This window comes from Malaclemys terrapin, chromosome 3 (assembly GCF_027887155.1).
Source record: "Malaclemys terrapin pileata isolate rMalTer1 chromosome 3, rMalTer1.hap1, whole genome shotgun sequence".
Classification (NCBI taxonomy): Eukaryota; Metazoa; Chordata; order Testudines; family Emydidae; genus Malaclemys; species Malaclemys terrapin.
Window position 1 is genome coordinate 81,381,132 of NC_071507.1, and position 23,947 is coordinate 81,405,078.

General features: G+C 41.3%; 1 protein-coding gene and 1 non-coding gene across 4 annotated transcripts; both read right to left on the reverse strand.

Annotated features, from left to right (window-relative positions):
• Nucleotides 1–2,695: 2,695 nt before the first annotated feature.
• Nucleotides 2,696–22,182, reverse strand: TBP (TATA-box binding protein). Of its 3 annotated transcripts, XM_054023017.1 has the most exons (9): nt 22,112–22,182; nt 21,358–21,396; nt 19,201–19,441; nt 17,028–17,353; nt 15,173–15,260; nt 8,735–8,826; nt 5,081–5,248; nt 4,163–4,257; nt 2,696–3,557 (listed from the first exon to the last, which is right to left on the reverse strand). In XM_054023017.1, the coding sequence occupies exons 3-9, from the start codon at nt 19,252–19,254 to the stop codon at nt 3,478–3,480; spliced, it is 903 nt and encodes a 300-aa protein (XP_053878992.1). In that variant the 5' UTR covers nt 19,255–19,441; nt 21,358–21,396; nt 22,112–22,182; the 3' UTR covers nt 2,696–3,477. The 3 variants fall into 3 exon arrangements, with proteins under 3 accessions (XP_053878992.1, XP_053878994.1, XP_053878993.1); XM_054023019.1 differs by lacking the exon at nt 21,358–21,396; XM_054023018.1 differs by lacking the exon at nt 22,112–22,182 and having other exon boundaries at nt 21,358–21,473.
• On the reverse strand, nt 13,062–13,133 carry TRNAA-UGC (transfer RNA alanine (anticodon UGC)). Its single transcript has one exon. It is a non-coding gene; the product is annotated as a tRNA-Ala (tRNA).
• Nucleotides 22,183–23,947: the final 1,765 nt, after the last annotated feature.

The following is a 23,947-nucleotide window of genomic DNA, read 5'->3' on the forward strand; positions in this document are numbered from 1 at the left end:
TACTGCATCATTTACTTGGTAAACTGCCACCTGAGTTAATGTACTTTATCACTCAGTGTTTGACAGTGTACTTTATAGAATTGCCTATGGAATGAGAAATGAGGCCAAGAAACAGTAATTTGCATTTACTGCTGCAGGGGCTAGAGTCCAGCTGGTTGAACAGTGGCATGGAAATCTTACTCTAATCCTGGCTCTATTCTATGAGGGAAACTTAGTCCCTACCCAAAGGTTACATTCTGTGCATAGCATTGTGGAAGGGGGGCTCTTACTTACAATATAAATTAAATGACATGTTTGTACAGTTTTTCAAGAATATTTAATAGTGATAGCACTTTACAGAGTTGGAAGCCACATTAAGTTAGTATTTTAGCTTTGGCAGTTAAATTCCTCTTTATTTGCCTATTTTTACATCAAATCCAGAAAACTTCCATTATGGTGAAGATAAGCTACTGTTGCAGAGTGTAATTACTGAATTTGCTGTCAAAGTAAATTGAAAAATTACCCCACCTGTTAGTGGCTTTAAAAAGATGATTTGCATTTCTAGTTTTGAGAGAGAGAGCGAGCATGCTTAATGGTCTGATGCAAATGTAGTTTCTCCACTGTCTTAAGACAAACTACATTCACAGCAATGTTTTTCTGAGGCAAAAATAGTTTTCCCCTATTCAAGTGTGTGTTTAATTGGTTATTTAAAAGAAACTGAATCCCAACTCTACTACATCTGGCATATGTTAGTTCAGAACAACTTTCCCTCCACAGTACCTTGACTCATAGCACCCATATATACAAAAGAGGTATTTGACAGTTTCATATCTACTTCTGTCTCGTGCACAATCCTATCCTACCCCCAGCTTTACTTAGAAGAGCTTGATCGGTGCCAGATGGGATTGTATTTTTATATCCTCTTCAAGTTAGAGAAGAATTTCATGATTGTATAATATACATGGAGTGTTTTATGCTAACTTTTTCTAGACATCAGAACTGAACATAAGACCAGCTTGAACAGGGTAAGATTGGGTCAGTTACTTTACAACATACTGGTGTTTAGAAACTTCAAGTTCTGGTACAATTTCACCAGCAACCTTGCAATCCTACCAAAGCTGACATCTATTAGCAAAATCGGTCAGGAAGATTAATTTTATGAAAATTGCTCAAGTTCACAACCATATTTAGAGATTCCAAGGCCAGCTGGGACCATTATGATCATCTCACAAATCTGTCCTCCCATAGACCATATCAGATCTTTCCTATCCAGTCTTGTTTTAAAAATGGGTAGTGAAGACTCCACCACAACCCAGGGTAAATTACTCACCATTAAAAATGTACACCTTATTTCCAGGCTGAAGTTGGCTAGCTTCAAGTTCTAGCCATTGGACCATGTTATACCTTTCTTAGCTAAATTCCCTTATTAAGTGTTTGTTGCCCAGGTAGGTACTTACAACCTGTAATCAAATCACCCCTTAACCATCTCTTTGTTAAGTTAGACCCAAGGAGCTCTCTCTGTTTATCACTATAAGGCATGTTTTCTAATCCTTTATCAGGGCTCTTCTCTGAACCCTCTCCAATCTGTCATTCTTGAATTGCACCAGAATTAGAGTTCTGACTACACTACAGCATCCACTGAAGGAGACATAGCAGTTGGGAATTACAGGTCCAAACATTAATAATGGAAAAGTCCATAGCTCCACTGAAATGCATCTTAAAATGTGCAGTTAAAATAGTGCTTGTCACTTAAGTAAACAAACCCCCAAACAAAAAATTTTAATAAAGGCAGTGGTTGGTTGTCCACCATTCTCAAAATATATTTGAAAATTAAAGTTATTTAAATCTTATAAAAGATAGTATACAACACTTTGAGGGGGAAGGGAGGAGTGAAAGAGACATGGCCAACCTTAAGTTTAGATTTCCCACATGGTTGTTGTCTTTACAACTGCAGCCTCACAATTTTTTCATTTTGTCTGGACTTATATGGAAAGAGCAGTTTTCACAGTTATCTAGTTTAAAAAGTTGGCCCTTAATTAAGCTGAGCAACCATGAATTCAGCCAGGCCTCTCATTCTTGTGTCCTGTCTATTTTATCTTTAAACATTTGAAGGCACCCAGAAAGCTTGGAAGGGTTATCACCACCACAATTACACTGAGCCATCTCTGCTCTGAAGAGGCTGGGATCTTCCTAACTTCAGCCCTCAGCTTGTTGAACTCCAGCTGCAGTGCAAAGGGAAGTTTCATTATTTATATGCTGAAATTTGGGACATGAGGGCTTTGAGACTGCACTGGAAGACAAAGTACTTAGAAAAATGTCACAACAAAGGCTCTATTGTGACATTACACAAGACTTTAGCAGATCAGGTCTATTGAAGAGGTAAGATTTTAGGCCTGAATTTAGCAGAATCTCTTTACCGTCACCACTTAAAGCAAGATTTCAATTCACATTTTCAGCCAAGCATTAGCTATATATTTGGTCTGCACAAATATTGTGTCATTCAGATGAAACAGAACATGGACCTAAACTGATTAGTGACTTCATACTAAAAGTCTTTAACACTAGGCAGAAGAGAAGATTCTGTCAAAGTAAAAAATATTCAAGAAACCCAGTGAAATCAGAATGTTAATACTGGTGTCTAAAATACCCAACTGCTTATAACCAAACCAGATTTTGGGGGTGGAATCACTATTTTGAGAAAATAGGGTCAAAAAAATCACATGGCAAATGCACTGCTTTAATACTGGCTTGTTATTAAGAAAGTTATATAAAAGAGACTCAAGTATTCAGTACATTACATATTTCTACAGCATGCACTTACCACATTAACAGCAGCAAAGGTCAAGCAGGGTTACTTTTTAAAAGTCATTAAGGGTCTTCCCATAGTTTTATAAACAGTATTTAATATACATATATAGCTGAAAAAACGTGACATTCGTTTCCCAAAAAAGGGGAATATATACAGCCAGCCATTTTCATTAATAAATTTATTCTGTCCTGCTGAACACTGGAAAGAGGGAATGTCTGGCGGGGGGGGAAAAAAATTTCTACAAATGGAAAAAAAAAAAACTTTTAAAATTGTAACTTTTGAAGTAAGATTATAAAAAACATTTATGAAAAAGTTAAAACACAGCAATTGAAGTGGTTTATACATTTGGGGTGGCATGGTTGCATTTGTCTCAAACCAACTTACCAATTTGTGGGTGCCTAAAAGAACTGACATTAAAATTAATCAAAAGCTAAAATATAAATAAAACTTGAAAGAGTTGCTCCAAGAACAGCTCAATAAAGCAATTCACCGTAACTCAGTAGACATAATCCATAAAAATAACAGTTTCCCATGAGTATCAGGGAAGTAGGCACTAACTGGAAAACACTCCCAAGTCTTGGTGTTGCAGTTTGTAACTGAAAGTCCATCTCTTGTTACTACTGTGCCATCCATACTCAATACCTTTTGAAATGTACCCCAAAAATTTCTTTGAAAGTATGTAAAAACTGTTACGTTGTCTTTCTGAATCCCTTTAAAATAGGATATATATTTTCAAATGCTTCATAAATTTCTGCTCTGACTTTAGCGCCTAGAAACAGAGAAAAATTAGAAAGTACATTTTCTGAAAGTTAACACATACTTATGTTTCACAATTAGTTATTAGTTTTTATCCAAATACTGGACACATGAGGCAGCTCCCAATCTCTCACACTCTCTTCCCTGTTTGCCCTCTTTCCCTACACTATTGGGATTGCTTTAGATTTACCATTTTTGTTGGCTTGTTTTCTATTATCACGTACTTCATATGATGAATACAGTTTCACACTTCCAATAGAGTAAAACTGTATTTATACCTGAGGGTTGAATATTTGTAGTTTAGAGATTTCCTGTAGGCATTTCCTTATGTAAACATGAGTTATAACTTCATATTTTATTCAGAAGAAAGGCTTTTATAACAGTGTAAAAATAAGGATAGTGTATAACCCATTTTTGCTCTCAGCATGTCCACCATGCCAACAAACTGAGTAGTAAATAATATGCTTCTCTGATTTGGAAAGGTTTTAAATTCTGAAGTTTCATTTAGTGTAGTTTAGCATTCTAAAGACACCCTTAGTAAGAAAGATGTATGCTCCTGGTGTTGTAGCCTAACCCTAGACTGTTAAAAGCATCAATATTGTTGGCTTGGTTACTTACCAGTTAAAACCACCTTTCCAGAAACAAAAATAAGCAGGACAATTCTTGGCTTGATCATTCGGTAGATTAAGCCAGGAAACAACTCTGGCTCATAACTGAAAGGAAAGAGAGAGAAGGTCAAGCAAACAAACAAACTAATCTGAAATTGACATTAGTTGATCAGATTCCCTCTTCTCATGTTTAGCAACAGAAAACAGCTATCCCACCTCCACCTTTTTTTGGGAAGGGTGTTTAAGAATTGGCTTTTCCTGGCATAATTTAGCACTAGTAACTGATGCCTGAAAACCAGAGGTATCCAAGAGTTAAACATACTCACAAGGAATTAGCTAGAAGAAGTGCAAGCCTAAATATTAAATGACTTAAGTTTAATTGCTTAACTTATGTCTCAGTTTCTAAGCTAGTATTTTAAGTGTCCATGATTTCCCATGTTGGCTCAGATAAAATGACCCAATATCTGTTTAAACATGTTCTTTCATCTATTTTGGACAAAAACACATACAGTGAATAAAAGGTTTCAGTGTTTTGTTGTTTAAATTAGTCAGATAATTTTACATGTTGCTATTCTTACTGCCCTTTCAATACTGAATGTTACGATATACCAGTCTTTTCTGTTTCGTTCATTTGAGGTCATTTTGTGCTTGACAACTTCCCTGCAGAATTGCATGGTTGCAGGCAGCTCCACCTGCCTGTGTTTCCACGTACAATACTGCAAAACTTACTGACCAGGAAGGGGCTCCACAAAGATTTAGTGGGGAAGGCATTTGTGGTGGATTAGCATCTGGCTGACAAAACCAGAGGCAAAGGAACAAGAAGAATGAAGATGTAGGATACGCCCAATCTAACCAATACAGTACACCCTTTGAAATCACTAGATCAAGTATTCAGCAATAATGAATCATATTAAGCTGTTTTATTTACCTGCTAAACTGTTGATGTGTAAGTACCAATCCCTCTAATCTGATAGGAAATTTCACATCACAGCTTCCCACCATGTTCTGAATCTTAAAATCCAAGAATTTTGCTGGAAAGCCCAATTTTTGAACAACTCTGGCATATTTCCTTGCTGCCAATCTGGACTGCTCTTCGCTGAAGGGAGAAAAGACATTTATTGTATTCCCTCATGTAAGTATCACTGAAATGACCAGCTTTAAAAAGCAAATAAATATATATATGTGGAAAAACTGAAGGGAATGAGGAGTTGTAAAGTTGTATGTCAAAATGCTTGTATACATTGTTAGCAACTACTAACATTGCTTTCTATCTTGTTAATATCCTTTCAGAAGCCTCAAAACAATTATTTTACACTTTGGTCTTTATAGTTTATGTAATTAACAATAAAAGTATTCACTCTGTACAAATCCCTCTCAGTATGCCGCCAGAGTCCTGTTCTCCCCACCCACCCGTAGTCTACAAGGCCTAGTAAAACCAGACAATTGACTTCATTAGTCTGATTATTTTGTCCTCCTTTTTACTAGCTCTTCCTTTCTGGATGGTTGTTCTTTGCTCTTCTTTTCACAGAATAAAGCTTCTTTCTTGGCCACTGGGTCTAGGTCTATTTTAATTACCATATATACTCATTCATAAGACAAATTTTTTTTAGTAAAAAAGGGAAGCACCAGAGAAGGGGGTCGACTTATGAGCGGGTATAGAGAGGGAGAGGTGGGACACAGCCCCTCCCCCCAACAGAGGGAGCAAGGAGAGGCAGCACAGCCAAAAGGGAAGAGGCAGGGCCAGAGTCTCCTGCTTCTGGCCATGCTGCTCTCCCCCCAGCTTCCGAAGCAACTGCAGCTCCGGGACTGGCAGGCTGCAGCCCCACCGCGCCGCTCAGCCCTGCCCCCCAGAGCAGGCTGTGGCCGCGCTGCCCAGCCCGCCAGAGCACGCTGCGGCCGTGCTGCCCGACCCAGCCTGCTGGACCATGCTGTGGCTGCGCCGCCTGATCTGGCCCGCCGGAGCAGACTGGCCACGCTGCCTAGCCTGCCGGAGCAGCTCCAGCCAGACCAGAGACATCCTTCCCAGATACGGTGGGAAGGGATGGGATGGGGAGAGTGTGGAGGTCCCGGGCTAGGGGTGGGGTCATGTGGGGAGTAGTCACAGGGGTTACTTCCCTGACTCCGAGCTTCTCCCTCCCAAAAAAATTTCCCCACCAGTTGCTGTCCCAGCCTGTCAGGGTAAGCAGCTGGCGTGCCGGGACACTTTGTTTACTTAGGTTTACCTCTGTGGCTGCGGACGATCAAGGTTAAACCATCTCGGCCCACCAGCGGCTGACCCCTGAATTATAGGGTCGGCTTATGAAAGGGTTATAAAAATTTTCCATTTTTACTTATCCATCTTGGGGGGGGGGGGGAGGCCGCGGGGGGGTCAGCTTATAAATGAACCAGCTTATGATAGAGTATATACGGTATTTTTAAATCTCTGTAAAGCATCCAGAAGCAGTGATGAGCATTATATAAGCCAATGGTACTCAGACCTCAGTGCTTGAGGAGCCAAATTAGCTATCAAGATTACCCAAAAGAGCCACAGTAGGGTGAATTCATGGTTTCATTTACTATATATTAATATTTAAACAGTATGAAGGGAAATATTTAGTTTTTATATACATATATATTATTCTCACATCAAAATGACTTATTTTATCAACTACAATTGGTTAACATAGTAAAAGCAGCCTGACTGGTGGTTAATTAAATCACACCCTGTTTTAATATCATGTGCTGCAAAGAGCCACAGGAGACACATTAAAGAGCCTCTTGTGGCTCGCGAGCCTCAGTCTGAGTATCTCGGATATAAGCAAATAAATATAAACCCTAATAGAACTCTTCACCATCAAGTGCTCAGCACATTAACCCCCTGCTGCTCTATAAGGCAAATATGATAGTTTTACAAATGGGGAATCTGAGGCACTGGTTAAGTGCCTAAAATCACATACATCAGTGATCAGTCAGTGTAGAAACCAGACAGGATGGATTGTTTTCATTCAAGATTTAAATGATTTTAAACATGATTTAAAGTCAATAGTAAAAAATGCTTCATTAAAATTAAATTTGGGTAAAAAATTCAAACTAAAAAGATGCCCTCGGTCATTAGTAGTAGAGCCCAAACGTTTGATCTCTTGAAATGAAAGGCAGCCAGTTACAAAAGTTGGACAACACATATATGCCTTATCCAAGCAGTGATTTGACTTAGTAAATTAAATTCCTTCAGTCTTTAGTTTTTACAGTAAAAATGGGTATATGTTATATTTCTAACTAGAGAAACAAGGTGGGTGAGGTTAATATCTTTTAATTGGACTTTTGTCCAATAAAGAGAGCTCTGTGTAAGTTCGAAAGCTTGTCTCCCTTACCAACAGAAGTTGGTCCAATAACAGATATTACCTCACCCACCTTGTTTCTCTAATCTGGTAATGACACAGCTACCACAACACTGCATATCTCTAGCTAGACATTCATCAAAACACAATAGAGGTAAACCATATTGTTAAAGCTAAACATTAAAGTCAAGTAGTTTAAAGAAAAAGCTGAAGAAAATCCCTAAACTAGGCTTTTCCTTTTAATGGAATTTTATATTCAACAATATGTGCATTGTCATTTGAAAGTTATAAAAATACTTTCAATGCTTTCTTATTCCATGAAGAACCCTAATACTCTCTCTAGGAAGTCACTTAGCTATCAGTATTACATAGTGTGTCTTAGTTATTGGCTGGTGAAAAAATATAATACCCTCATTGCTTGGATTTAATGCATCATGCGTTTTGTTAAGCCATGCATTCATACTAATGGAAAAATCAGAGGGTAGCACTGGAAACACTGTTCAGGTATCATGCTCTGCCCAGATTGCATATGGAAAGAGCATATCTTACTTCACTACAGAAGGGTTCTCAAACTGGGGGTCGGGACCCCTCAGGGGGGTTGCAAGTTTATTACATGAGGGGTCGTGAGCTGTCAGCCTCCACCCCAAACCCCACTTTGCCTCTAGCATTTATAATGGTGTTAAATATATAAAGTGTTTTTAATGTATAAGCGGGGGTCGCACTCAGAGGCTTGCTATGTGAAAGGGGTCATCAGTACAAAGGTTTGAGAACCACTGCTCTACAGGATCCCCTTTGGCCAGTGCAGAAGCACTGACAAGCTCCAGGAGGAGGGGTGTCTCTCTGAACATGGGAATCTGTGAGGGTCATTGTGATTGATTTGGGATGGATGAGGGAAATTACTGAGAAGTCAAATCGCTCTCCTATTCTCACTCTCCTCCACCCAGTCGGACATTTCTCAAGAGGCATTAGTGCACACCTACAATTCTGTGCCTGTAACATTCCATTTTTAAAATGAGAGTTTTGTTTTAATGAGAATAGGTGAAACCACAGAAGTTTCTAAAGGCTGCACCCCATTCGGACTATGGCACATGCACCAAAAATGTTGTTCTAATTTAATCAGTTATTTGGAAAGAAGTGTCTGGGCTGCCAGCTTGCTTGTATGTCAAGATATATTCAGTGCCAGCAAACACTGTAGACTGGAATGGTCAACTGATCCTGAATTACAAGCTGATTAATGAGCAGTTACAAGTTACAGTTACACAAACCTTTTCGCCCCTGTGCACACCATTTTTCCAGAGCTGAATATAAGTGCAGTAGTACGTGGTTCTCTTATTCTCATGATGACAGCAGCAAAACGCTGAAATGCATAACTTGAAGCTGTTAGTGATATTATTGCTGGAAGAATTCTATACAAATAAATGCATAACCAAATTTTAAACAGTATTAACCAACTTTCCACTTACACAGCCTTCTTAAATTCTGAAAGCTGTCAACTTTAGATCTAAACAATTTTTAAAAATGAATGAAAAGTAGCTTTAAATACTATGCCTGACACACACCCCCAACCCCGCAAAAATGTGGTTTTATAATCACATTTTCCTTTTTTTATTAAAACGTTTATTTTAGTGTGTGAAAGATCGATACAAACAAGAGAGGAAATCTTACTATAAAAAGGGAACACAGTGTGTTGTTAAATGTACCACGTAAATTATGTGAAAAAAGAACAGGCTCTCTGCAATCTTTCAGTTATACCTAACATTGCTTGTAACAACCAATAATTTCCAGACAGACGTTGGATTTTGTCCTTTAAGCCTCAACACCCTTACAAGGTACACAACTCTTACATCTGTATTTTACTGATGAGAAACTAAAACAGGGAAACTGAAGGATCGTCCAACTTCAGAATGTTGGTTATGTTATGGGTAGAAACCAATTCTTGTCAATGGAAGTCAACTGAATTACTGCAAACATACACCAGTAGCATCAATAGTCATAGTTCTGGGCTCTAATCTCCATGTGTAGGAATTTAGGCCCACATTTGAGTGAACTATGATTTTAAATTGTGTTTGGATATTGGCATGAGCAACAGGCCTAAAGCATGTGACCAAAAAGAATGAACTCATCAGAAGGATTGTTTGCGTTAAACTTGTATTGACCCTTCGCAAATTACCAGCATTATTTTATTCAACATTTGGGAAAAACAGAAAACATGGTTAACTGGGCACCAGGTGCAGTAAATAATTGGTTAGAAATGCTTAGTCCAGTAGTTGGGAAAAATATGGGAAAGTGAGATAAGGGAAATAACCCTGAATAAAAGCAGAGTGAAGCCCTCAACTGCTTCAGCTGACTTCAGCTAAGGCCTAATAACCAGCAATTCTGTCAGTTGTTGGTTATAATGTATAAAAAAAGCAAGGCTTTCTAGATGTTTTGTCAGAGCTTTTCCTTAACCCTCTGGAACCATGCCATGAAAGGAAGGGACTCCCAGGTGTGATCCGATTGTGAGTATATTAGACAACACTTAACTGCATTGTGGTAGGGTATAGAATATGGGTGTGTAGATATGCTTATGTTTGTATTTTGGTTGTAACCAGCATCATTTGGCCTTTGGATTTAATAAAGGAATGCTTGTGTGGAAACTGACTTGTGGTAAACCTTAATAAAATTATTAGGAAAATTATTTCCAACACCACTGCTTAATTATTATTTATGCAGAGTATTACCACAACATTAATTTAGCCATAAATTCCTTTATTAAATCTAAAGGCCAAATGGTATTTATACAATTACTCTAAACATGCCTAAAATGCCTAAATATTAAGCAATTTACTACATCCAAGCAGTAACAAAACATTTGATCAAGGTACTTACTAATGGACTAAACTGGGGGTGCTTAGATCCATATTGGTCACCTCCAACTTGATCAGGCAGGTATTAACATATGAACCGCTTTAAGAGTTTACTTTTTTATACCCTTTAACAAACAAGTGATGTCACTGCCAATGATCAGAACTTAGCTAAGGCCAAATGAAGCAGTTTCTTATATAGCCAATTATTTACTGCACCTGGTACCCAATTAACTGTGTTTTATTTCTATTACTTCAACCCAAACCTTAAATAAGATAACACCCTTATTTTGAAGGGTCACAACATAACTCTTCTTTCTCCTGAGCTCATTCTTTTTGGTCACATACCTTGGGCCTATTGCTCATGCTAATATCCCAACTCAATTTAAAACCATCATTCGCCCAATCTAATGTGGAGCTATTATCCTACAACCACACTATACTTCCTTGTAAATGCAGATGAATGGCTTGAAAGTTAGAGATACTATAAATTCCTTAAAAGGTTTTTAGATTAGATTAAACAATAAAGTTTGATAAAGATTGTTTTGATGATAGAGGGATTTGTTACACCCTGAACTTTCTCCCAGCTAGGGAATCTGATGATTCGTCTTGATTACCGAGTTCAAACTTTACATAGCTTACCTACCTTAAAAACCACAAGCATCCTGCTGTTGCCCAAAACTACTCTTGCTGAAGTCACATCCCACTCACATGTGGTTGTGTAACTAATGTTTTTGCCTTTATGGAAATAAGCTATAGTACAACTATGGCTACCATCTCAAATTTACATAAATGTGTGCTTTTATTGTTCTATGACTAGAATTTAAACTAGCACTTTCCTTGTCCAGGGCCTTAAAAAAAAAAAAAAAATCCGCACACACCCTGCCAAGTTGCTTCCTACCAAGTAGGAACTTTTGCCCAAGGCAAGAGACATCAATTCTGCAACATTTAAGCTTTCATATGAATTTTTTTTTTAAAGTAGTTGCAAAGAACCTTCCTAACAAGAAATGAGTACAAAAGATGAACAATTATATTTTCCTGATTCAGTTAAAGGACAGCTCCAGGTCCTCTACTTGCTGTTCAGAGCTTCCCAAGCTGTAGAAAAGAGAAAGTAAACTACAGCCACCAACTTTTACTGCGGATATTCAGAATCTTGTGGACAAGAGCAAAATGGACCAAAAAAAAAAAAAAAAAAAAATCAGGATACTGCCATAGTTTTGCTGCTTCATCAGACACCTCTGAACATCAGCTCAGAAGGACACTGGAACTACTAAGTAAGAAGGCCCAAAAATGGAGATTGGAGGGAAGGTGAAGTAACTGAGACCGTCCCACTCCATGCTGAGGGAGGGGCAGAACCCTGCACATCCGTAAGTCCCTGGGGTGGCAGTGAAGCACAGAAAAAGCATTGCTTCTTCTCCAGCAGATAGATGGAACAGAAGGATTAAAGTACAGACATGTATTCTCCCCGGAATGATATGGAAGATGGAACTCCCGATCATTGTCCAGGAACAGCAACACCCACTTTCCAGCAGCTTAGAATGTGGAGAGAGAGAGAGTTTCCACCACACCATTATAGACACTTTCTTACCCAAGTGTGTATATAACTTGAGTAACCTGGTCTTTAAGGTTACTCTTGTCCCATCAGCCTCCCTCCCTCTTGCGGTTTGTTAAAATCACTCACATGTACTATCTTTAATTAAGACTGTATATCCTTCAGATATGTATACATTAGGAAAGAAGGAGTGTACATACACACACCAACTCCCTAGTGTAAACAGGGAAATTTGTATTTTAACCTGAGTTATTTGGTAGAGGGTAAACTATAGGAAAGTGCCTATGATTGACCCCTACCAGCTAACATGGTAGAATACTAATTGCCCTGTTAACACATGTTAAAAGAGCTAACCGAATGTTAGGAACCATTAGGAAAGATAGCTAATGAGACAGAAAATATCATCCTCCCTCTCTCTCTCTCTGTATATATATATGTATGTATGTGTGTGTGTCTATATATATATATATATATATATATATAGACACACAGAGCATGCAGTTTTGGGTGCCCTATCTTAAAAAAAAAGATACTAAAATTGGAAACGGTACAGAGAAGGGAAGAAAAATTATTAGGAACAACTTCCATATAAGGAGAGATTAAGAGGACTGGGACTGTTCAGTTTAGAGAGGGGTCTACAAAATCATGAATGGCATGAAGACAGTGAATAAGGAAGTGTTATTTACCCCTTCACATAACATAAGAACAAGGGGTCACTCAAAGAAATGAATGGGCATCATGTTTAAAACTAACATCAGGCAGTACTTCACACAACACAGTCAAGTTATGGAACTTCTTGCTAGGAGATGTTGTGAAGGCCAAAACTATAACTGGGTTCACAGAAGAACTAGACAAGTTCATGGAGGATACATCAATAGTCAAGATGGTCAGGGATGCAACCCCATGCTCTGGATGTCCCTAAGCCTCTGACTGCCAGAAGCTAAGATTGGATGACAGGGAATGGATCACCTGATAATTGCCCTGTTCTGTTCATTCCCTCCAAAGATAGAATGTCAGGGTTGGAAGGGACCTCAGGAGGTCATCTAGTCCACCCCCCTGCTCAAAGCAGGACCAATCTCCAGACAGATTTTTGCCCCAGATCCTTAAATGGCCCCCTCAAGGATTGAACTCACAACTCTGGGTTTAGCAGGCCAATGCTCAAACCACTGAGCTATCCATCCCTCCGAAAAGAGAATTTGGAGATGCTGGGGATTGAACCCAGGGCCTCATACATGCAAAGCAGGCGCTCTACCTCTGAGCTACATCCTCAGATGGGTTGTGTATGCATCTGGCACTGGCCACTGTTGGAAGACAAAATACTGGGCTAGATGGACCAACGGTCTGACCTAGTATGGCCATTCTTGTGTATTAGCTAATAAACATTTTTAGACACACTCCCTACCTCACACTAGTGAAGACAAGGCCTTCAGAGCAGGGACCTTGTTGTAACAGATACAGCAATTTCCTGAAACATCCTTGATTGACCTTATTGTATTAAGTTTATTCATTACTGTGGGCTGGGATTGTATGTAACCTCTCTGGGGGAAAGATGTGACAGATGTGAGACCAGGGAGTTTAAAACACTATTGAAAATATGCCAGACAAGTATGGACATTTGGGACAATAAGCGTTAAATAGATTTCCTAGGGAATCCCGACGGAGAGGTTAATGCAAATTCCCCAGTGCCAGTTATGCAAAAACCCAGCCTTCTGAAGCTATGCCATGAGGAATGGGGCTGATCACTTGTTGCAAAAGGCCAGTATCAAAGGCCTGATCTGTATAAGGAACAGCTGGTCTGCCCAGTCTGCTTTCTGGCTCAGGATCTAAGACAGATGAACTTGTAACTATGTGGAAAACCCAGTTGTGGGTTCTGAAGGACTAAAACATACTAGAGCCCTAGGTTAGGCAGTGACCTCTGGTAAGCTTTTTAGCATGTATTTTAGTTCTTTTATTGTTATGTTTTCTCTGTAAATGTTTTTTCCTTAAGAATAAATGTACTAGCATAGTAGGAGCTGTGGGGCAAACTATAACTGCGGGCAATACATTGGTCATACCCATCAAAGAGACAGCAAAAAGGCCAGTGCTTGCGTGTAGGCAGTCTGGCTTGCTGGGATATCAGTGTAAATCAGGGAGCTGTGCAGTCTTAAAAACCCTGGTCAGAATGCAGTGAGATGTCGGTCTCTGCCCAGAAGGCCTGATGGCTGGGCACTGGAAACCTGTAAATCAGTGCCCTTGGCGGACCATATTGGGGGGGGGGGGGGGGGGGGGAATATACAGGTGCAGTTGCCCTGAAACTGACACACCTGTCTTCTTATGGGTTCGCATAGCACCTAGCACCACGGAGCCCTGATTTGCTCCTTTGACTGCTACTATAATGCAAATCTCAGTTGAATATCACGGAACCAAAAAGAGAAGTGAAGCTTGGGAGGGACTGGTTGCCAGCCATGTTAACAACTGTGCTCAAACATTGTCAATTCATAGTGTAGAGCAGGGGTTCTCAAACTTCATTGCACTGCGACCCCCTTATGACAACAAAAGTTATTACATGACCCCAGGAGGAGGGACTGAAGCCCAAGCCCAAGGGGGGGGGGGCGCGCAAAGCCCAAGCGCTTCAGCCCCAGGCAGAGGGCCTGTAACCTGAGCCCTACCACCCAGGTCTGAAACCCTCAGGCTTTCGCTTCAACCCTGGGCAGTGGGGCTCGGGCTTCAGCTTCCGTCCCAGGTAGTGGGGCTTTGGCCCCAAAACCCACAATTTGAGAACGGCTGGTGTAGACGCTCTAAAAAGCCATGGCTCTTGGCTTTGAACTACACAGACTCACAATGGAAACAAATACATTTGACTCTACAATTACACTTGAGGATGGAGATGGTAAAGAAGTAGGGGGTGGAGACATAGGAACCCCTGAGAGCAGGAAGCACTGTTTAAACTACTACAGACAGGTCTACACAAGAAGCTTTTGCCAATCTAGCAATGTTGGTTGGGGGTGTAAATTTTGGGGGTGGGGGGGAAGGAGGGAGGAGCGGGTGATGTTTCTATACCAGGAAAAGCCCCAGTGTAGTCACAGATATACCAGTATAAAAACGCTTTTTCCAGTACAACCTATTTCACTTCCTGAACCAATATAAGCTGTACTGGCAAGCTCTTTTTATAACGTCTTTTTTCCCTCATATAAACATCAACAACAATAGGTGGGTTTTGTCAGTATAGCTCTACGAGCAAAGTTTTTAAGTGTAGACTACACTTAAACTTGTTTCATTGATGGCTAGTGAAAAGTCTGTCCCCCATTCAAATCTAATACATCTCTTACCTTGGGATTGTATTCAGCATTTCGGGCTCGAAGCGCAATGGTTTTTAGGTCAAGTTTGCAACCAAGATTCACAGTGGACACAATATTCCTGAAGACAAGTTAGAGAGATTAGTTGGTAAGGCTAGATTTAATGAAGGATTCCTGGGATCTCTCTTTTTTTAAACTGTACATGACTTGATACTGAGATTTTGCTGTTCAAGCATGTTTGATTGGGTCAGATACACCTATGGGAACGCTATTGACTGTGATGGATTTACACCAAATATTATTTTAGCACAGGGGTGGTAGCAACGATCAAACTGAAGTATATTAAAGTTCTCTCCATTTTCCCCAGGTATCACAAGGTTCTCTTCTCTCTCTCAACAGTTAAAAACACAGGATTTTTGTTAAATTTAGAGAGCCAAGTTGAATTTATATCACAGCATATTATAATGTCATCTGCACTCAAAAATAAGGTTGTTTTGAGTACAAAATGCCCACTGGCACTTTTTCTATAAATTGCCATTAAATAAAGACTTTAATTAGTGTTTTCCCTTTATTGCAAAGTACAGTGAAAAAAGATTTTCAGACCCAATACCTTGAACTAATTCTAAATTTTTCTTCCCTGAACATAAACTCATACTCAGTAGTCAACTAGAAAATAAGACAAGATATTAGGGACAATTCCATCTATAGTTGACTAACAGGGTTTTTTCCTCTTTTAATTCCCTTTCCACTTTAGATTTACATTTTCAATTTTAATAAGCCTCATTAATAAACTAGTATAACCAGGAAACAGAGGTTATTTTAAAAACAGTCACAATATGCAAGCATTCAATAGGTTACAGCTGAGAATATATTTAACGGTTATATGTATTTTGACATATTAGATTGTCAATTCAGATTACATTTCACTCCCGGTTTCTTGGACTTTTGAAACTGCATATAGCCAAAAACAGTTACAGTATTATAAAGCTACCACATGAAGACATAGAATAATAGAATATCAGGGTTGGAAGGGACCTCAGGAGGTCATCTAGTCCAACCCCCTGCTCAAAGCAGGATCAATCCCCAACTAAATCATCCCAGCCAGGGCTTTGTCAAGCCTGACCTTAAAAACCTCTAAGGAAGGAGATTCCACCACCTCCCTAGGGAACCCATTCCAGTGCTTCACCACCCTCCGAGTGAAAAAGATTTTCCTAATATCCAACCTAAACCTCCCACACTGGAATTTGAGACCATTACTCCTTGTTCTGTCATCTGGTACCACTGAGAACAGGCTAGCTCCATCCTCTTTGGAACCCCCTTTCAGGTAGTTGAAAGCAACTATCAAATCCCCCCTCATTCTGCTCTTCTGAAGACTAAACAATCCCAGTTCCCTCAGCCTCTCCTCATAAGTCATGTGCTCCAGCCCCTTAATCATTTTTGTTGCCCTCTGCTGGACTCTTTCCAATTTTTCCACATCCTTCTTGTAGTGTGGGGCCCAAAACTGGACACAGCACTCCAGATGAAGCCTCACCAATGTCGAATAGAGGGGAATGATCACATCCCTCGATTTGCTGGCAATGCCCCTACTTATACAGCCCAAAATGCCGTTAGCCTTCTTGGCAACAAGGGCACATTGTCAACTCATATCAAGCTTCTTGTCCACTGTAACCCCTAGGTCCTTTTCTGCAAATGACATAGGATGACATTAAGCAGCCCAACCCAGTGCATATTAGATATATGGCTAACAAAGATCAGCAAGAAGTCCCACTTCTACTACTGAACCACCACGCTAACAGAAGTTTTAAATCATATAAGTCACTAAATCTTTAAAGGCTCATTGTATGGGAGGGAGAGACTGTATAATAAAAAATATACCAAGTACACTCACTGCAGCTGTGGCACAATCCCGGAGCTCTCAGATGCAGGTGTTGCAGGCGTTATTGGGGTCATAGGAGTCATTGGAGAGGGATAGAGTGGCGTGGTTCCTGGTAAAGGAGCTGTAGTAAGAGTCTGTGAATGGAAGAGCTGTGGCGTTTGACTGGATGTTCCCTGTGTTGCTTGCTGTGATGTGGACTGTTGTGCTGCTTGCTGCTGCTGCCTCTGCTGTTCCTCCAGAAGAGATAGACTGTTGCTGCTTTGGACAGGCTGTGGTGTCAGTCCAGTGCCATAGGGCATCATTGGGCTAAAAATTGGAATTCCAGGAGTCATGGCACCCTAAAGAAGAGAGTATAAAGAATAAAGTTTGAGGTCAGTCGAGTCCATTTACTTTTATGAGAAAAATCAAACATTTGTTGCATGAGGTTAAGAACAAGAATGGTGGTTTGTACATTTCCAGCTAGAGTGGGGATTTGTTAAAAATTAATACTCTTGGGACATGTCTACGCTGCAAAATTATGTCAACCTAATATATGCTGGCATACCACTGCCGCAATAATTAAATCACTTTTGCTTGTCCACACTACACTCCTTGTGTCAGCAGTGAGCATCCTCACCAGGAGCACTTGTACTGATTGTACAGTCAGTGTGAGGCATTATGGGACAGCTTCTGAAAGGCAGTAACAGTCGTTGTAAGCAACACAGTGTCTACACTGACACTGCGTCGACCTAGCTACATCAACATTGATTCTATGCCTCTCATGAGGTGGAGTATTAAGTCAGCCTAGCAGGGCAGTCACGTCAGCGGGAGCGAAATTTTACTGTAGACACTTACACAGTTAGGTCGACATAAGCTGCCTTGCGTCCACCTAATTCTGTAGTGTAGGCCAGGCCTTAGAAGCTCATTTTACTGCACAGTACTTAGAACTATTTTTATCTCCATTAAATTATCCCGTCCAGTACTCCTCTCCACTAGCTAGTGAAGGATTATTCTCTTCAGTATATACTCCGGAGCTTTGTTTTCCTGAAGAATATGCTAACGTCTAATAGCTGAAGAATATGCTAACGTCTAATAGCTCACTTCAAAAAAGGAAACAAACTCAGTGAATTTGGCACTTGCGGAAAATGCCTACTTAAAAGCCCTGGAGACTGAAGTTGTCCTTTTATAAAAAGAAGAGATACAGCATTAGCAGTGGCAGCTTCCTCATAGCACCTTGCAGGTATGCTTCAAAATGTGACCTGGAGAGAACCTCCAGAAATTAAAAGGGAGTTCAGGCTCATGTCAAGTTAATGCTCAGTTGTCTGAGCAAGGAAACTAATTGGGGTGCCAACTGCAGTGATATTTGGGGGTGATGGGCACTCCAGGCTCAATTATTTCAAATTTTGCCACTAAAATGGACTTAACATTTGTTTTACTTAAATCTAAACAAGAATAAAGAATGAGAATTCCATATATTTATATATTTCTGAAATCTCCATTCATGTAAACCTTAAGTTTACAAAAATATATCTATTTAATTTGCTTACACTGTATCTGAATAATCAGTTTCACCCTTTCCATTACATAACACGTTTACGTTAAAGTCAATGGAATTACATCAAAGAATGAATGTTTCTTCCATACTGAAAAGATCCTTATAAACATTAACAGGGCAGTAGAAAAACCCTGAAGAAATTTCTCGTGTGTGCGCACATGAAAGAGGGCTTTACCACAAAGTGGACTTTTTTTAAAAATTAGTTAATTGTCAATTGTTTTGGTTTTTTTTAGTGTCCTATTAATATTCTTCTGTTTTAGATAAGCAATTCACACAAGAAAATTTGGTATTTGTAGAATAATTGTACTTCAACATCTTGAAAATGAGAATACTGTTAAAAACCCAATTGCAATGAAATTGTAGTTTAATTTAAAACAAAAAAATATAATTTACATGTTTGAAGGTGAAATGGAGGACAATACTCCAGAGATTACAACTACTTTTTATCCTAGTACCTGTTATCATATAACGTAGTTCCAAAAGCAACAAATATTAGACCCTTCTCTAGCAAATAAGCACATTCATATTGCTAGATTCTAAACAATCTTTCATATCCATAAGCATCCATATTGTTACTCAAGACACTGAAATCTCTTTTACAAAGAAATTCATCTCATGAGTAAATTTGAAATAATTTGTTTTTTTTTTTACCTGAGGGGATGCTAACCCCTGGGCGTAGGGTGGTAAGCTGTTGTTCTGATCCATGATTCCAATTACGTCTTTGGTCGGGATAGAAATAATTCCACCAATTCAATAAAAGTAATTCCACACCCTCATGGGTTTTTTCCCCCTAAAGCATTCCAGCAACTAGTTTCTCAGCCACTCTTGAAGATTTATGAAAACATCAGCTCCAGAAAAGTCTGTGTAGTAAGTCTAAAATACAGTCCAAAACCTGAAAGGGAAAAAGTAGTCTCTTGATAACCATATGTTTAAAACAACTTGTATGATTACATCCAGCTGCCATGTAACATAGCAGTCCTTAAATATAGTTCTTTGTGCACATTATGCTGCCTTTGAAACTTCACTCCCACCAAGAACTTATGTATGTGTGTGACTTTACTCACATGAACAGACCCATTGGATTCAGTGGGACTACACACATGCCTAACGGCTGGTCTACACTAGAAAGTTAGGTTGACCTAGCTATATTGCTCAGGGGTCTGAAAAATTCACACCCAAGACACAGTTCCCCTTTTCTACACCTATCCCTGATGTAGAAAGCAGTAGGTCACCGGGAGAATTCTTCCATCAACCTGCCTACTGCCTCTTGGAGAGATGGATTTACTAGCGATGGAAAAACCCCTTCCATTGCTGTAGTTGGTGTATATACTACAGCAGTGCAGCTGCGCCACTGTAGCATTTCTAATGTAGACATGCCCTAAGTGTTCACAGGGCCAAGCCTTTAGTTATAACGATTCCAAACTTTGCCACCAAAACACACTTAATATGTTTTACTTAAGCCTTAAACATAATGTAGTAGAAATCTGTTTGTAGATTTATTCATATAATATTAAAATTGTGTCTTAATATTCCACTAAAAGATTACATCTTAGCATTAAAATTAATATGAGATACTCAAATATTGCACAAATTTTACCAAGATACTAAATAAAGTGAATTTGATATTTATAGCTCATCATATATCGAGTAGTGCTTCCAAAACACAGCAGACCCAAATCTACTCTCAACTGCACCAGTTCAACTCAACTGATTTCAGTCAGAGTGCCCTAGTACAACTGAGGGTAGAGTTTGGTCTGATTTTTTTGAAATGGCACCAATGTTTTTAAAATTATTTTGTTACTCTACAGGAACTTCACTAGCTTGATACCAAGATTTCTAGTCCTTGTGCTTGTACATTCATTTGTTGTTGTGGGATTGTTCTTGAAGCCTGAGCTGCTAGAAATGATTTAACAGCAAAACATTAAAATCAGAAAGAAAAAGGTCTCCTTTGCCAACTCCAGACCAAAAAAAATGAAGCACGGAGACATTTCACCAAAGAATTACATGCACCATACAGAGGAGAAAAAAAGTTAGAAAAAAATTGGGGTTTTCCAATTGACATATATGCATCTCTTTTTAATCCACACAGCAATCTTCTGATTTTCCCAAATGGCAGTGCTGCACTAACAACAAGGCAGTTAGAAGCTTAAAATAGGATAGCCCCTATCAAACACTTCTAATAACTTTCAGCTTCCTAAAACAATTACCTGTTGGGCTGAAATCCGACTCATTTCTAGCCCTGAGGTAAGTGTTTCGAAAGTTTGAAGAAAACCTGTTCAGCTGCTTTTTGTTTTTTAAACCAGGGATTCCTTGACCCACAGTTAGTAAAAAGACTAGACCAATGTCTTGCAACACAGTGTAAATATGGCCTGTTTTGAGTTCAGCTACATTTGTGCGAGCAACAAATTCCACAGGCAAGGGGACTTCTGAGGATACCGTGCCTTCAGCGCCACTGAGCTTCCCCCCCTTAGTACTACTATGCATGAACACAAAATAATGCATACGAAGAGAAGCAGTTTAAACATGAATGGAACTTATGTACTTGCAGAGAGCCTGAACCAATACTTCTCATAGAAGAATAACCCACTAACTTCAACGGGAGGTTTGGCTCTGTAATAATACTTAGCAATTGCATACCGTTTTTCATCTTCAAAGCACTTAACAATAAGCTTCATAATAACCTAATAATATACTGAATTGTGTTACCCCAACCTTGCAAAACTAATGAAACCTGCTTTGCCCTCCCTTTTGCTATAAGGGCAAGCATGAACACCCCAGGATATATTATTTGGATAACAAATAACTAACCTCCTCCTCAGGCTGCTGGGTGAGGCTGATTTTCCAATACTGCATTGTTCCCATTATGCAGATGGGGAAAGAGACAAGGCAGTTTAGTGACTCGCCCAACATCACACCAAGGGAGTCTGTGGCACGGGCCAAATCAGAATTACTGTTGCCAACATACTACAGTGATTGGTTTATCGGGACGACATTGAATTCATCAGTGTCACACCCCCCCCCCCCCCGTCTCCATCCCTCCTAGCCACGCCAAAAGGCTCAGGAAGGCCAGAGCACCAGGGAAGGGCCGGGTAACAGCCGTACAGAAAGAAGCGCAGCTTCTCTTTTCTGCACACGACGGGTTTTACAAGACGGCACTTCTCCGACAAGCCTGTGCGAGGAAAGCCCCAGAAAGGCCGCGCTCAGCTCGGGGCTGGGACCCCATTTCTGACTGTCTGACCTCGGCCTCCGCGCGGCACGGCCGGGCTCGCTCCCAGGCGGCGGGAAGGGGCCGCGCCTGGGCCCGGGCCGCCCCGCACGAAGCGTGGCCGGTGCAGCCCGGCGGGAGAAGCGGGCGCTGCCCGGGCCCGACCCGGAGGAAGCCGGGGCAATGGGGACAGGCTCGGGACGCGGAGTCTGGCTGGGAACGGGGCCCTCGCGCCAGGCGGCGGCTGCGGGACCCTGCCCGGGGCAGGGGGAGAAACACACCCGCCTCCCGCAGCGCTGCCCAGGCTCCGCCAGACACGCGCCCCGCCGGCTCTGCCCGGGGTGGGGGGTTCGGTACCTGCCGCTCCGGCTCCCTCCAGCCGCTGCACAGACCCGGCGGCGGCGCCGACCCCACCTGCTGCAGCCCGCCCCCGCGCCCTGCTCCGGCGCGCGCATAATGCGTCACTTCCGCCAGTAGCTCCCCTTGCGCTTGTCCATGGTGGCCATCTTGAATGAGGGCGAAGCTGGTGGGAGGGCGGATAAAGCAAAAAGCCCGGGGAGAGGCCCCGATCTCGCCGCGCGGGGGCCGCTGCACTTGGGCGCTGTTTATTGCCACAGAACCCAGCGCGAAAACCCTCCGCTGCAAACAGCCCCGGGACGCAGCCCCGCCCCCAGCGACTGCAGCCCCCGCCGTGTCCTTAGCCATGAAACCGGGCAGGGGGCAGCGTGTCCTGGGAACCCTACAGAGCCCCTGGGACAGCCACAATCCTGGGAAAACCTGGACAGATGGCAATCTTATGGGGGGGAGCCAAAATAATGCGACAATCTGGACTTCTTTAGATTTGGTTCCTGAATGGAGTAGAAGTAGGGTGACCAGACGTCCCAATAAAATCGGGACCGTCCTGATTTTTCAGTGTTTGTCCTGCGTCCCAACCAATCTCTGGTCGGGACGCAATTTGTCCCGATATTTCGCTCTGCCGGCAGCACTCGGCTTTTTTTTTTTTCTCCACCCGCAGACCTCCCCTCCCACCCCCACAATGTCTCGATATTTTGTTCCTCTCATCTGGTCACCCTAAGTAGAAGAAAAGCCTCAGTCAGTGCTCTTTTGTCTCTATAAATGGCTCTATAAAGGAGGGGGGAAACAATAAAAATCACAGTCCTTGATGCCACACTACTCCGTACAGGCCCTCCAGCAGGGTAGCATGCAATAAAGTGTCCTATCATAGAAGATTAGCATTGGAAGAGACCTCAGGAGCTCATCTAGTCCAACCCCCTGCTCAAAGTAGGACCAACCTCAACTAAATCATCCCAGCCATGGCTTTGTCAAGCCAGGCCTTAAAACCTCTTAAGGATGGAGATTCCACCACCTCCCTAGGTAACGCATTCCAGTGCTTCACCACCCTCCTAGTGAAATAGTGTTTCCTAATACCCAACCTAGACTTCCCCCACTGCAACTTGAGACCATTGCTTCTTGTTCTGTCATCTGCCACCACTGAGAACAGCCGAGCTCCATCCTCTTTGGAACCCCCTTTCAGGTAGTTGAAGACTGCTATCAAATCCCCCCTCACTCTTCTCTTCTGCAGACTAAACAAGCCCAATTCTCTCAGCCGCTCCTCGTAAGTCATGTGTCTCAGCCCCTCAATCATTTTTGTTGCCCTCCATTGGACTCTTTCCAATTTGTCCTCATCCTTTCTGTAGTGGGGGGCCCAAAACTGGATGCAATATTCCAGATGTGGCCTCACCAGTGCCAAATAGAGGGGGATAATCACTTCCCTCGATCTGCTGGCAATGCTCCTACTAATGCAGCCCAATATGCCATTAGCCTTCTTGGCAACAAGGGCACACTGCTGACTCATATCCAGCTTCTCATCCCCAGGTCCTTTTCTGCAGAACTGCTGCTTAGCCAGTCAGTCCCCAGCCTGTAGCGCTGCATGGGATTCTTCCGTCCTAAGTGCAGGACTCTGCACTTGTCCTTGTTGAACCTCATCAGATTTCTTTTGGCCCAATTCTCCAATTTGTCTAGGTCCCTCTGGACTCTATCCCTACCCTCCAGCATATCTACCTCTCCCCCCACCTTAGTGTCATCTGTGAAATTGCTGAGAGTGCAATCCATCCCATCATCCAGATCATTAATAATGATGTTGAACAAAACCGGCCCGATCCCTGGGGTACTCTGCTTAATACCGGCTGCCAA